Source organism: Musca domestica, unplaced genomic scaffold, assembly GCF_030504385.1.
Source record: "Musca domestica strain aabys unplaced genomic scaffold, Musca_domestica.polishedcontigs.V.1.1 1, whole genome shotgun sequence".
In the NCBI taxonomy this organism is placed as follows: Eukaryota; Metazoa; Arthropoda; class Insecta; order Diptera; family Muscidae; genus Musca; species Musca domestica.
The window spans coordinates 20,925,645-20,941,339 of NW_026712114.1; the positions used below are offsets into that span (position 1 = coordinate 20,925,645).

At 34.9% G+C, this 15,695-nt stretch overlaps 1 protein-coding gene across 1 annotated transcript in view; it reads right to left on the reverse strand.

The window, feature by feature from the left end:
• Nucleotides 1-3,792: 3,792 nt before the first annotated feature.
• The window catches only part of LOC131803250 (octopamine receptor beta-3R-like), a 122,584-nt gene continuing 110,681 nt past the window's right edge, over nucleotides 3,793-15,695 (reverse strand). Inside the window, exons 8-9 of the mRNA XM_059124347.1 lie at nucleotides 8,165-8,273; nucleotides 3,793-4,358 (exon numbers count right to left, since the gene is read on the reverse strand). Coding sequence (XP_058980330.1) covers nucleotides 4,148-4,358; nucleotides 8,165-8,273 — 320 coding nt within the window. The 3' untranslated portion in view covers nucleotides 3,793-4,147. The remainder of the gene's footprint in view (nucleotides 4,359-8,164; nucleotides 8,274-15,695) is intronic.

Consider the following 15,695-nt stretch of genomic DNA (forward strand, 5'->3'; position numbering starts at 1 on the left):
CTGTGCGACAAAATTCAATTTTTTTAAAAATTCCAGAAAAAATCCAGAATATTATGAAAATTTTGCTAAAAATAGAAAATACCCGATACACGTATCTTTTTAAAAGTTCACATTGTAAAGCGACCAAAAATAGAGGGGGTAAACTCCTCCCTATTCCAAAATTTTGTACATTTTTGGATTAAGATTCCTTGTCATCTTAGGTATATAGTGCCTTCTCAAATATTACTTTGAAGGAAACGAGGATTACACTGTGCGACAGAAAAATTATAATAGGTAAAATCCAGAAAAAATTCAAAATTTTCACAAATTATAGAAAAAAATCCAGCAAATTATGAGAAATGAGCTAAAATAAATAAAAGAAACCAAAGAAACCAAAAAAGAGAGGGAAAGTTACCCCTATTCCACACTTTTCGAAATTTTTGGATTAAGATTCCTTGGGGTCGGGTTATCGTAGGCAGTATCTTTGGCAATATTACAGATACAAATATTAGGACTACTTTTTTTTAAAATTTTAACCTTCAAGAAGACGTCAAGAGTCTAAATCTTATCCAAATGCCAGAAATTGATAAATTTTAAAAAGACATTTTAAATTTAAACCGTACTTCAGGTGACTTTATGCATAATGCTGCTAAAAAAACATCATTTTGATAGGATGACGTCAAAGACAGAGATTCCTTATCAAATTTCACTATAGGTCACCAATGAAAAGATATTCATATTTCAACTGCATATCAAAAAAATATTAGCATTAATGTTCTAAAATAACAACCAATTTTCTTGATCAGATTTTCTTCTTCCTTTTTTCGATTTGACACCTGAAAGTAACATACGATTTCGCTTTAGGTAGACGGTGTCAAGAGAAGACATATTCTACACCAAATTTAACTATACATTTCAAAATAAACTATACATCTAAGAGGAATAGTTTTTAAGAAAATTATATTCGAAATTTATGTACTAAAAGTGAAAATTAAGTCTTTGATTTTTATAACCTCCACCATACATAGTATGGAGGGCATATTAAAATCGTCATTCTAAGACGATTTAGCCCTGTTTGTCCGTCCGTCTGTCCGTTCGACATTTTAAGCACATTATTCAATGGAATTGTCTGAAATTCTACATAAGGAGTTCACTGTGAATACATTATTCCTGAAAAAGAATTGTCTATATAGGTCCACGATATCGTGTAGCCCCCATACAATGGTGCCCCCGATATTGGGTATTTTAATGATTTTAGCCACATTTTTCAATGGAATTTGCTTCAAATCCACGCAAGGAGTTCCTTCCGAGTACTCTACACCCTAAAAGTTAATTGTCAATAGAGGTTCACGATATAGTATATCTCCGATATAACTGCATTTTGATGATGTTAGTCACATTTTTCAGTGGCATTGTTTTAAATTCTACACAAGAGTTCACACAAGTTATCTGCGAACACTTTACCAACTGAAAAAGAATTTTCTATATAGGTCCACGATATCGTACCGCCCCCATACAATGGTGCCCCCGATAATGGGTATTTTAATAATTTTAGCCACATTTTTTAATGGAATTTGCTTAAAATCCACGCAAGGAGTTTCTTCCGAAAACTCCACCCCCTGAAAGAGAATTGTCTACATAGGTCCACGATATCGTATATCTCCCATATAACTGTACCTCTCGGCATTCGGTATTTTGATGATGTTAGTCACATTTTTCAATGACATTGTTTTAAATTCTACACAAGAAGTTCTCTGCGTATACTTTACCCTCTGAAAGGGAACTTTCTGTATAGATCAACGATATCGTATAGACCCCGATATTCGGTGTTTTGATGATTTTAGCCACATTTTTCAATATAATAGTCTGAAAATCAACACAAGGAGTTCTCTCTGAGTACTTTACCCCTGAAAGAGAATTGTCTACGAAGGTCTACGTTTTAGTATAGCACCCATATATCGCTACCCCGAGATATTCGGTATTTCCCGGATATTAGCAACATTATTCAATGGAATTGCGTCAGATTTCATATTTGAAGTTCGTAATGGGTACTTCAACCTATGGCGGAAATTTGTCTATGCAGTTCGACCTCTTAGTATACAACGGTACCTCCCTTTATTCGGTATTTTGATGCTATTAGGGACATTATTCACCAAATTTCATATTTGAAGTTCGGAATCGGTACTATAGCCTATGACAGAAAATTACTTATCCAGCACCAAGTCTTCGCATAGCCCACACATAAAGGTTTTTATTTGAACGGTATTTTTCGACAGATTTTTTGTTGAGTTTTTTCAGTTCCTTCCGATTGGTGGAGCGTATAAGTATAAAAAGTATAAAAATACTCTACACCACAAAGTGGTCAGATATTATGTCTTTGTGCATTTGTTTGTAACAGGCAAAAGGAAACGAGATAGACCCATAGTTCCTTTTGATGAGATGAAATTTTCCAAACAACATTTGTTTGGCCCAAGGACGAACCCTATTGAAATTGGAGATAATCGGTCAAAATTTAGATATAGCTCCCATATATATATTCGTCCGATTTGCCTTTTATTGTGCACCAAACGTGTAATATCAGTCCGAATAGTTTGGAATTTTGCACGTACGATCAGATTGCACCTGAAAATAAGTATGCCAAATTTGATCGAAATCGGTTCAGATATAGCTATAGCTCCCATATATATTGTTCATCCGATTTGTTATTTTTGTCCTCCGCAGCCGTAATATGCACTCTGTAACAACAATATTTGGGGAAATATATCAAATACAGCTCAGAAATACATGTGCTCAATTTTATCGAGATCGGTACAGATTTGGATATAGCTCCCATATATAACTTCGTCCGATTTACCTTTTATTGTGCACCAAACGTCTAATATTTGCCCAAATGGGATGGAATTTGGCACATACGACCTAATGAGTCTAGTATGTCAAATTTGGTGAAGATCGGAAGATCGTTTGGAACTTACGACCAAAATGAGTTTAGAGATTTGGTGAAATTCGGTTCAGTTATAGCTATAGCTCCCGTATATATTGTTCATCCGGTTTGTTATATTTGTTCTCCACAGCCGTAATATGCACTCCGTAACAACGATATTCAGTGAAATATGTCAAATTTAGCACAGATATACCTTTGACAAATTTTATCGAGATCGGTTCAGGTTTGGATATAGCTCCCATATATATCTATATCCGATTTATTAGTTTGTTATGCACAAAATGGGTAATAAAAGTTCGATTCAGAGGAGGATATTTCTCTCATACATATATTAGTTCCATTGGACTTTAAAATATGCAAAGTGGGGTAGGATATCATTCAGTCGGCCCCGCCCGACTTTACGACTTTCTATAATGGTTAGCTTTATTTTCATAATCTGCTGGTTTTTTCTTGAAAATATTTTTGATATCAAAATTTGACCGTTTGAAAATTTCTTAATTTATTTTTTAGATAATTTGTAAACTTTGTTTCATTTTCCAATCAACAAAATGTGGATATTATTCGAAAATATTGTTATTCTTACCGTCTACTTCTTTCTTTGTTTTTTTTTTAGTGTTGTTGTTTTTGTAAAACTTAAAATTACATCGCTAAACATTCACACATATGCACCTATATATAAGAGAACTGTTACATTGTTTTTTTGTTTTTATATTTATCACATATAAATAGTTTACTATCGCTTCATATAAGAATAACTATGAGTTTTTTTTTCCGACTTGAGTGTCGCTTACTAACATACATACAACAAATAAATACATACATACAAATACATATACAATCACACTTAGATTAACTATACACTTACGTTTAGGTTGGTTTCATACGTATGTTTGAGTAACTGATGATGGCAATGATGATGGTAGAGGTGTTGGAGGTTGTGGTTGGGGTTGGTTGTCGACGTTGTCATTGGAATGCAGCTTTCCACTTCATCGTTTATTTCATTATCAAAAGGTATCACCTAACATATAACCAATAAGTTTGTGGCCAATGTAAGTGAGCGTTTGTGAGTGTGTGTGTGCGTAACGTAACGTAACTTGAACATTGTTGCGTTTATCTCCAGCAAAGGGGGGCAAAAGACCCTTTTGTTTTGTGTATTCGATGACAAGATAACCACCAACATGTTGCACGTCGCCTGCTTCCTCTGGTGTAACCCGCTTCTTACAGCCGCTAAACATAATAAGCATTGTAGGGATTACGTTTCTCCAGGCACGGCAGAACACATTCCAGTGTATTGCGAAATGCTTCTCGAAAATCACGATTAAAATAAGCATAAATGAGAGGATTAAGCGTTGAATTAAAGTAACCAATCCAAAAGAGTACGGCCACCACAACATCGGGACAGGGGCATGCAGGACCGCACAGGGATGTTATCACGTACCTAATGAAGTGAGAGTAGTGTGAAATGTAATAGTTTCGTAACGAAAGAATATAAGGTGGTGCTGCACAGTTGTTTAAAAAAATGGATAATTGTAAAGAAAATGAATAGGAGGACGATAAGGTCGGCCGGGTCAATTTTTTCTCCATTATATGGGGACTATATTTAATATTTTTATACCCTCCACCATTCTATGGAGGGTATATTAACTTTGTCATTCTTTTTGTAACTCCTCGAAATATTCATAATAGATCCGACAGAGTGTATATATTCTGGATCAGCGTAAAATTTTAAGACGCTGATCACGCTAGTGTCCGTCTGTCTGTCTGTTGTAATCACGCTACCTTTCGAACGAATTGAGATAGAAGGCTAAAATTTTGCATAAATGCATAGTTTATCAGTAGGCAGGTTAAGTTCGCTGATGGGGCATGTCGGTCCACGTTTTCGTATAACCTCCCGATATTCGGTATTTTGATGATTTCAGCACCATTATTCACCGGAATCGTTTCAAATTTCGTACTGGAAGATCTTAATGGGTACTACAACATATGGCAAAAAAAAAAATGTTGTATACAGGTTCAGATCTTCGTATAGCCACCATATAAGGATACCTCCCAATATTCGGTATTTTCATGGTCTTAGCGACATTATTTACCGGAATTATTTATAATTTCGTATTTGAAGTTCGTAATGGGTACTTCAGCCTATGACAAAATTGTTTGTATGTCCAAGTCTTCGTATAGTACACATGTAGCGGGTTTCAATTAAGTGGTAGTTTTCGGAATTTGTTTTTGAAAATTTTCAAGTTCCGTTCAAATGGTGGAGGGTATAAAAAGTTCGGTCCGGCCGAACTTAGCTGTTTTTTTACTAATTTTTAATGATAACTTCATCTACCCACATAGAACCCGAAATATGAAATTCAGCTCCTTTGGTTGGAAATTGGGGAAACAACTCAAAAACGATTAAAAAATTAGGAGGTACCGCAATTTTACGCCTATACCATGAAGTGAACCAAAATAGAATAAGTAAATACCCCTGCAGAAAATCTAAAATGACCAATTATTTATGTTTTTTCTTTGAAATTTGGGGTTGAAGCCTTTAAATTATCAGGAGGTGCCGTTATATTGGGTCATGGACCAAAAGTTGATTGCACCCACAGAGAATCTTAATGAAGATGGTTCCGAAGAAGAGGCCCAATATTTTCCATTTTGTATCTGATATAATATTACGACGTGACAGATTTGGACTATATCGACTACTTGCTTCACATATTATGAGATATGTGATAATTTTATGAAAATGTTGAAAAGATGTGGGGGGTACCATATACAGGGTTAGATAAAAAAAAGCTGGAACAAAGTCAAACGCCATAATTTTTACATTTTTTTTTTAAATTTACTTGAATGAAAGCAAAAAATGTCGGAAATAGCATCAAATTTTAAAATAAGTTTAAACTTGTTCGAATTGGCCAACTTTGGCACGATTTATGGTCTTCAAACGGTCAATGAAACCGCCACACGCTGACCGAATGTTTTTCTGCGGTATTTTGACCCATTCCCGGCGAAGCGCTTGATTAAGGTGATCGACACTTTGGTATTTTTTTAGTGCCAACCTTGCTTTCCAAAATACTCCAGATACAATGGTCCAACGAATTGGTATCCGCAGATTTTGGTGGCCATTGTGCGCTGGAAATGAAGCGAAGAACCTCATTTTGTTAACATTCATGGGTGGCGCGTGCTGAGTCCCGTTGGAATGTCCTGCGGCCAAAATGTTTGCGTGCTCAAGGCTTTAATACACCCTCCAGAATATTTACGCGATAATATTCGGAATTTATTCTGATGCCACGTTCGATTAATACAAGCGGAGAGCGACCATCGGCTGTTATGGCGGCCCACACCATCACCATGGCCGGCGCTTGAGATCTGGTGGCCAACCGAAGGTGCACATTTTCAGCTGACCTCTTTGGCAAGTAAACACGATCATTTTGTTTGTTTACAAACTACTGGATAACAAAGATTTTCTCATCGTAGAAAATCAAATTCGGCAGTTCACCACTTTCGGCCAAGCGAAGCAACTCTTTAGCTCTTTTCAGTCTATTTTCTGTTGCTGTGTCAGTTTTTGCACTTTTTGGAATTTCAATGGCTTTACCCCCATCTCATTCTCAATATTTTCCGAATGGAATATAATCAGCTCACGAGCCATTTTTCGGCCACTGCGACGCGAGTTTCGATCAAGTCGTTTCTTTACTTTTCGAACCATTTCTGCTGATGTTGCTGTTTTCTTCCATCCACTTCCTTGACTTCGAGCTACGCTACCAATATCACGGTAACGAGCGAAGGTACGAGACACAAAAGTTAATTCACATTTAAATGCTGGGGTGCTCTAACGATAGCCTCTTGTGGTTTGTGGTTTTCCAGCCAAATTTAAATAAGTCACACTATCGCGCTTGAATTCCATCACGAATAACTTTTTTTCTGGAAAATTCTCACCAAAATGTTTTTGTACGCTTGTAAACAATGTAATGAGCTGTCACTGGAATAATTTTAACAACTGTCGGACGTATGGCTTGGAAATGACAGCCGTCTGAAGTTGGTTGCAGTTTTTTCATCTCACCCAGTATATTCCAATATCACACCACATATTGTTTTTAGAAATATTGGGATTTGTGAAATTTGATTTTATGATCGTTTTTATTGTTCAAAAATTTGACCTTTAGTGTGGGTGAGGTACCAGAAGGGGTTGACCCATATATCCCATCCTTACACCAAATAAAAATGAAATATAGGTATGTGTCGAGTTTGAAATAAATAGGATGCTTATTTCGCGTTTTCTAAGCATTATGGCTAATTAAATTTTTGACCCGTTGTGGGGAGGTAGCAGAAGGAGTGGACCGATATATTCTATTTTTATAGAAATATTCGGTTGCGTTGTTAGAAATATTCGGATGTGTGAAATTTGAAGACAATTTGATTTTTTTTATAAGAGTCATAATTATTCTAAATATAAACCCTTTGTGGGGGAGATACTTGATGGAGTGCCTCGATATTGTCCATTTTCGCACCTGACCTAACACTGACAAAAATATTAGGATTCGAATGATCCAAAAAATCTAATAATCCTTTCTTGTTCTTGTTCGTGATAAATTATTTTCTTTGAAAAAAAAATGACTTTTGTGGGATAGGTACCAGAGAAGTAGTCCTTTATGGACCATATCTGAACTCGATCTAAGTTTAAAAATAATTTTACGATATACCAAATAGTTTGGACCAAATCGGATACCCTTTTCGAGAGTTATAGTGCGCAGCATCCAGAGATCCTTAGGTCGACTATAATTATCTTTAAACGGATTTGGTCCAAAGAGACCTAGGGTCTAAAACCGTTATTTCGATGAGGCGCATTTTAAAAGAATCCAATGGCTAAGGGTATAATGAGCTTCGTTGCAGAAAAAGAATGACGCGATGAACATTCTTAACAAGGCACGTATTTAAAAAAAAAAATTTTGCAGGTGCTGTTCTTGGTCAAGTTAAAGATAAAACTGGAGATGTGTGGCAGTGAAACAAAACACGTAACGTGTGGGAGCTGTTTAAACCTATTTTGCCAAAGAGATAATAGCTAAAAATCGCCCTTTGTATATATATTGGGGATATTATTGGCAAACCATTAGCATAATGATAGCCTCATATAATTTTCAAAAGGTAATATTGGCTGGTTCTAACTAGTCTTAATCCATTTTCCGACCAAATTATTTCCATTTCAAACCACTGTGCAGCACAAGCAGCAGCAATTAGTTTTCGGTTCATTGTACTTACCAGAGAAAAAATGGCAGCCAACACAACAGAAAGACACCCATGATAATACCGAGTGTACGTGCCGCCTTATGTTCGGCCTTCCAACCTTTTGTGGGTCTCACGGAACCACCTGTAAAAGGTACAAAAATAATTAATGCAAAAAAGATGCTGGCGTTCGAAAAGTTTAAAGCAGCCGCTTCGAGTAGTGGACATCTGGGCCTCATAAAAAAAACTGTAATGGTCGATGGTATTATATAATTGTAAATAGAAAATAAGAGAGAGAGGGCCTCCTCCTAAAAGAGAGGATGTGGGCTGGTAATAGTTTTTATTTACAAGGTGTATTGTTTGGAAAGGTGTAGCATATTCTTGTTTGTATTACTTTTTTTGCAAAATATTGATATTTATGGAAACTTTTTACTACGGCTTTTGTTTATGTCTAAGCTATTGGAAACGCTAATGAAATATTGTGTGGGTGTTGGTGTTTTGCGAGTGTATGTGTGTGGGGGAAAATAAAATTTATTGTTTCTTACATTCAGGTGTATATCATGCATTATGAAGTATGCCGGGAACAGTGAACATATTGAGCAGTTAACAGAGGTCGTTCATAAACTATACACTACAAATAAACTACATTGTTAGTGTGGTGGGGTTTTGCCATACACATACCAGTCAATAGTGTTTGTGCGCGTGTGTGTGTGTTAGATTGTGCTCCCCATAACAAAATATATTGATAGCGAATAACTACCATCTATTGTATTCTTTATTCGATATTTTTCGTAAGGGAAAGTTATAAACAAATATTTATATTGAAAACCTAGTTTGTTGCCTAGAAAAAAAAGTATTTAACGGAAGATTAAGTTTTTGTTACAATAATCTCCATATTGTCCATATATCTATATATATAAAAATCAATTGTTGTTTGTTGGTAACGGAATCAGTTGAAAACGGCTGGACCGATTTGCATAATTTTTTGTACAAACGTTCGTCATACCCCGAGTTAGGTTTTAAAAGAAAAAAATATTGACCACGCCTCCTTTTACGCCCACTATTACGATTTATCTAAAATCTTTATATTTGCCAAAATAGTGAAGATATCGGTTTGAGAATTATTACACGAGATGCTGTTGGCTTTCCATCCAACCCTAAGTACTTATTTAGGGACTGAGAAACGCGCCTACTTTTAAATCTATCTCTCTATATGTAAAAGAAAGTTGTGTTAGTTAATACTCTTATAACATAAAGACAGCCAGTCTGATTTTAACGATTTAAACAAATTCGGAATTGCCTCTTGGCAGAAAAGAATAAAATCCAAAAAAAATCGCGTAAAATGTGAAATTTGAACATTTTCATTTTGACTTTTAAAATGTACAATAGTAATGTTTTATATTGCATATTTTTTCCATTTTGACGTACTATTTTCGAATGTACATTTGTAGTGTTTTTTTTTTCTTTTTTTTTTTGAATTCTAATATGATGTTTAGGCTTTTTGGGTAATATAAAGCCACAACGGATAAAACTGTTATTTATAGATTTTATGTATTTAACAATTTTATCCGTTGTCGCTTTATATGAAAATTTTAAAATCGGGAAAAATCACATTTTTCAATGGAATCGAATTTCAAAATAATAGTACATTCTACCGACAAACTTCGTAATCACCTTTAAAAAATTGCCGCAAAAAAATCAGCGAACCAGTAGAATATTCTTTTTTTTTCTATATTGAAGTGTACATTTTTTATTGGTTTGAATTCTGAATGAATAATATTAAAAATGAAATGAGGACGCAATACGATGTTAAATGCTTTCTACTCCAGGACCTACATCGTGCTTCAGCTGGAAGATGCGAACACTTTTAAACAAACAAAAATGACCGAAGAAGCGTTATGGGGTTAATTTCAAAAAGTGGACCTGCTTCTTTTATATGACAATAAATTGTCAAATGAGAACACAAAATTCAAAATACATTGGGACTGCAATCAGTCAAATACCGACTTAAAGAACGCAAAATATAAATTCTACCTAAACATTCAAGATACCTTTAATCGCTTTTGCAGGTCATGATATGGATCATAACCCCTGATAACGGAACAACCCGATTTCAAGTATATTCTACATTTTAATCATATTTTTCGTACTAATTTAAGCTTATGTTGATAATTTAAGAAGAAACCATCTTTGCAAAAAATTATCACGTTTTGGTATCACCATCATATGATTTAGGGTATTTTCGGGGTCTAGCCACTTTTTTTCCATTTTTTGGCCCTTATTTGACATCTTTGTTTCTAAGGGGGAAGAAAACCTCTTCTTATAAATTTTTATTTTTCGGAAAAGTGCGCAGCTTAGTCTTGAGGCTACCTAGTGTAAAAAACCCTGGGGTAGAAAAAGATCTTACTGATAATTATCCTCATAGGAATTTATTTAAGTTCAGTCCCCACATTAATATACCCCCAAGTCCACTTTCCCAACCAATGTGGGGTCAGAAAAGAAAATTTGGTATTCTATTGAATTTGTAACCCCCAAGAGAATATTGGTTGGGAACGTAGATTTGGGATGTACGTCTATATGAAAAAAAAAAATTCCGAAATGTCAATCTGGGTCTCATTCAGTCGGAAATTGTGGGAGAAACATGAAAATAATACGAAATTATAAAGTAACTTTATTGGATCTCCGCCGCACAATTTAAATGACAAACAATTAATTCCCATCTTACGGTAATCGGAGCAAAAGAGTATTCTGACAACATTCTGCCTATTCTGCCTTCAAGTATGAGGTGGACAAAACTGAATACCACGCAGTACGGGATGTTAAACGTTGGAAATACAAATTTCAAATTATAGCTCATTTCAATGCTTTTTACAATAACAAAAATTGAGCTGAATTCTCACATGGATGTTCTTATCATGTAGGTATTTAACACTCAAATTAAAGCCTATATCTGAAAAATAAGATCAGGCTATTCAAAATATTTAAAACCGACGGTAATTATAACTTTTGCAATGAATATTAATTTATATTTAGTCATGGAGTCATTACTCATAATCAAGTCATTATTTATAATCAAGATTGGAGTAATTATAATGTCGTCATTACTTATAATCAAAATTGTGCCGCCTACATAAGTCAGATCTGTGATTTATTATGCTTTAAAGACTAAAAGTACGGGCCGGCAACGCGGACCGGGCCAGCTAGTTGTTTATATTTTTGAAAAGCCTTGGATTACATTGAAGAGTTTGTTGAGAAGAAATGCAAATATTGATCGCATTTTAGAGTGATTAATAACGTATCAACTAGGTAATGTAAAGCCTGTACCTTTAAAATGGGATAATAAAATTAAATTAACTGCTAAGAAATGAGCAAGTACGCACAATTTCATCAGCAAAAAGTCCACCTTAAAATTTGAAATTCGTCTACTCAAAATGCACAATTTTTTCAGTTGGACAAAATTTGAAAACATTTTTATCCCCTCAGCCATATGGCTACAGTGGGGATATATAATTTGATAGGCCAAATTGTGCCTCAAGGAAATAATGGTTGTTATCTTAGGTCTCTTTGGACCAAACCAGTTTCAGGACAGTTGGAGTTGATCTAGGGGTATCCATCCGTCCGTCTGGCTGGTGCGTATGATAACTTTAACGGTTACTCCTAATTTAGTCCTAACTTGTTACATCGTAATATTTGCCTCAGACATAAATCGAGTTCGGAGTAGGGAAAAATCGGTCCCTTTCCAATAAACGTCAAAATTTTCATAGAAAAACATTTACCATGTAGAACAAGAAAGGATCATCCGATTCTGTATCAAACTTTGGAAATCTTAATATAGGGTGAGATAAAAAAAAACTGCAACAAAGTCAAACGCCATAAATTTTACATTTTTTAAAAATGTTGTTGAATGAAAGCAAAAAGTTTCGGAAATAGCATCAAATTTCAGAATAAGTTTAGATTTGTTCGAACTGGCCACCTTTGACACGAATTATGGCCTTCAAACGGCCAATGAAACCGTCACATGCTGCCCGAATGTTGTTCTGCGGTATTTTGGCCCGTTACCGGAGAGGCACTTGCTTGAGGTGATCGACACTTTGGTATTTTTAACCTTGCTTTCCAAAATACTCCAGACATGATAGTCCAACGGATTGGAATCCGGAGATTTTGGTGGTCATTGTGCGCTGGAAGTGAAGCGAGGAACCTCATTTTGTAACCATTCTACGGTGACGCGTGCTGAGTGCGATGGTGCTGAGTCCTGTTGGAATGTCCAAGGTCTGCGGCCAAAATGTTTGCGTGCCCAAGGTTTTAATATACCCTCCAGAATATTTTCGCGATAGCATTCGGCATTTATGGTGATGCCACGGTCGATTAATACGAGCGGAGAACGACCATCGGCTATTATGGCGGCCCACACCATCACCATGGCCGGCGCCTGAGTTCTGGTGGTGCACATTTTCAGCTGACCTCTTTGACAAGTAAACATGATCATTTTGTTTGTTTACAACCTGCTGGACAACGAAATTCGGCAGTTCATCACTTTCGGCCAAGCGAAGCAACTCTTTAGTTCTTTTGAGTCTATTTTCTTTCTGTTGCGGTGTAAGTTCTTGCACTTTTTGGAATTTCAAAGGAATGGAATATTGCGATATGTTCAGCTTTTTTGGCCACTGCGAAGCAGGTTTCGATTAAGTCGCTTTTTCTTCCATCCAGTTCCTTGACGTCAGGCTACGTTACCAGTATCACGGTAACGAGCGATGGTACGAGAAACAATAGACTTATTCACATTTAAATGCTGGATAGCCACTTGTTGTTTTCCAGCCGAATACAAAGAAATCGCACTATCACGATTGAATTCCATAACGAATAATTCTTTTTCTGGAAAATTCTCACCAAAATGCTTTTGTACGCTTGTAAAAAATATAATGAGCTGTCACTGGAAAAAATGTCGGACGAGTGGCTTAGAATTGACAGCAGTCTGAAGTTGGTTGCAGTTTTTTCATCTCACCCTATATACTCATAGATTTTAATTAAAATAAATTAATTTAATAGCCGCAATCAGTGACTTACACAGAAATTAATTTCTGGAGCCCACCAAGAAAAAAAATGAACTTTTTTAAGTAAAATATACAAAAATGGTAGAAAAACTTCCCTCAATGCCCCCACTTTATCATAAAGTTATAAAAGACAACGGTCGTTGAAAGAGTTCCTCCTTTAACTAATTCCAACATTTATTCTAATTTGTTGTCTTTTTTCTCACCATTTCCCCCGCATCCAACGTAAGAGGTCATCATCATTAGCACGTAACTTATATATGGCTTTGTGCCATTTCAATGGGAGTCATGCAAAGCAATGCTACAACGAGAAAAGCCACTTTCCACGAAGAAGAGTGTGAAAAATAAACTCAGACAAGGCAAATAGAATTGCCAAGCAAATGGTCAGTATCGAGGTTATTAGTAAACGTTCAAAATTGAGTTGTATCTGTTAGCAGCTGTTGTGTCGATTTGGTCCTGACAAGAATAATGATAACCATTCATTAGAGGTTTTTTGCCCTCGCTCTCTTTTTATCTCTCTTGCCATGTTGATGTTGTTCGTTCACACTTTAAATCTAATTAGAAAAATGGCGAAAAGGAAAGCAATAACACACATACATTAGCTGTAAAGATATATTAAAATTGTATGTTGGGAATCGATTAGTTTTTGCACAGAAGGTTGTTGGGTGAAATTAAGTTTTTTTAATTATATATGAAAATTGAAAAATTGATTAATGGTTTCGGTATGCAGTTATAAACAAATATTCTATTTAACCTGTAAATCTAACTGAATAAATAGAACAAAAAAGTGGTTGGCGATCAATATATCCTAAACTTTAGTGAAAATTCGTACCAATGTCTCTACCGGGCAAAAACCAAATACCAACATAAGCCACTTTCTGCCCTAAAAGTAATGCAAACAATATAGCCCTTGTTACATATTCTTTTTTAAATATATTATTGAGATTTTGATCAATTTCATATATAGGAAGGCATACAAATATTTAGTCAAAGTCTTCAGCTTAATGAAGGTTTTCTAAGGGATAATTTTTTTCCTGGCTTAACTCAAAGTTTGTTATTTTTTACTGATTTAGATATGAAAATTGAAAAAAAAGAAAAAAACAAATTAATGGGAATAATGAAATACTTCCTTTGAATTTATCTCTGTTTTTTGGGGATCTAACAACATTGGGCCCTATAGAGACCTAGTTGAACTTTGATTCTATATTGGCAATTTATTTAGCTTTTATCCAATGAGAAACAAAATACCAAAAAGTAAAAACTCCCTCTGAAAATCTCAAAATACCAAAAATAAAGAAGTGTCTCTATATATAGAACCTATATGTAATAGTGAACATAAATTTACACATTTTTCAGGTAGAGATTCTCAAAATACCTACAAATTGGAAGTGCCGTTATATATGGTTAAAATATAATTGTGGAACTATCTTCAAAAAATTTAGCGGGAAGATATGCGTTCAGCTCAGAAATCAAAATGTCAATTTGAAAGTGGTGTTGAACCCTTTAAAATACCAAAAAAAAATAGGAGGAACAGTAATACGGTGCTTATACCAACAACTGGAGCAATCTTGAAAAGTATTAGCATGAAGATATTATATATACTCAGAACTCTAAATGTCAACTTGGATTACAAATGTGGTCAAAACATTTAAAATATTGGCAATTAGTAGGAAGTACTGTTAGTTGAGGGCCATACCGAAACGAGATCCGATATGTCCCATTTTTTAATACCAAACATGCTAATATAAATGTCTGAGCAAAATTTCAAAGCGATATAATGTTTCCCTGAATTAATCATTTTCTTTAATCTCACTTTCAGTAAGAAATCAGCAGGTATGTTGACCCTTTATGGAGGATATACAGAAAGAGTGGACCAGTATTATCCACTTCTTATCGATTTGGTCTATTTCCTTAAGTTTAAATTTATTTTTTTTTTCATTCAAGGGCGTAAAAAAACAAATGCCTCGTTCTAGCAACGCGTGAATATGCCGGGTATAGATCATGAGAAAAGCAGGAAAATGTCCAATTTAATCCGCATACATGAAGAATTTGTACTTGGGATTTATTAATTGTCATAACAAATGTCAAGCGTTCTATATTCCATTAAAATTGAAAGACATTTTTTGCCCTTAGAGGGATTCGAGGTAGCAATAAAACTGAACCTACATACTTCCCCGTAATAATCGTAGCCTTAATTAAATTGTTATGTAGTTTTTTTTACTCTTTACTCTAACACCATTGCAAAGGCGTTGTGGGTCTAAGATTTTTAATTAAATAACATTAAAACCTGAACTGATTTCAATATAATTTAACAAAGTTATTTTTTTGACCAAATTCCTTTACACATTCCGAATTTGAAGAATGTATCCATAACAAATAAATATATATGTTCATATAAAATCTAACTTTTTTGAGGCACTTCCGATTATTTTGCTATATCTATAGCCTATGTTACTTTCAGCCGATGCTAAAGTATGTTTGAAAATTTGCAGGAAACTCAGTTTAGATATTTTTGAGTATAT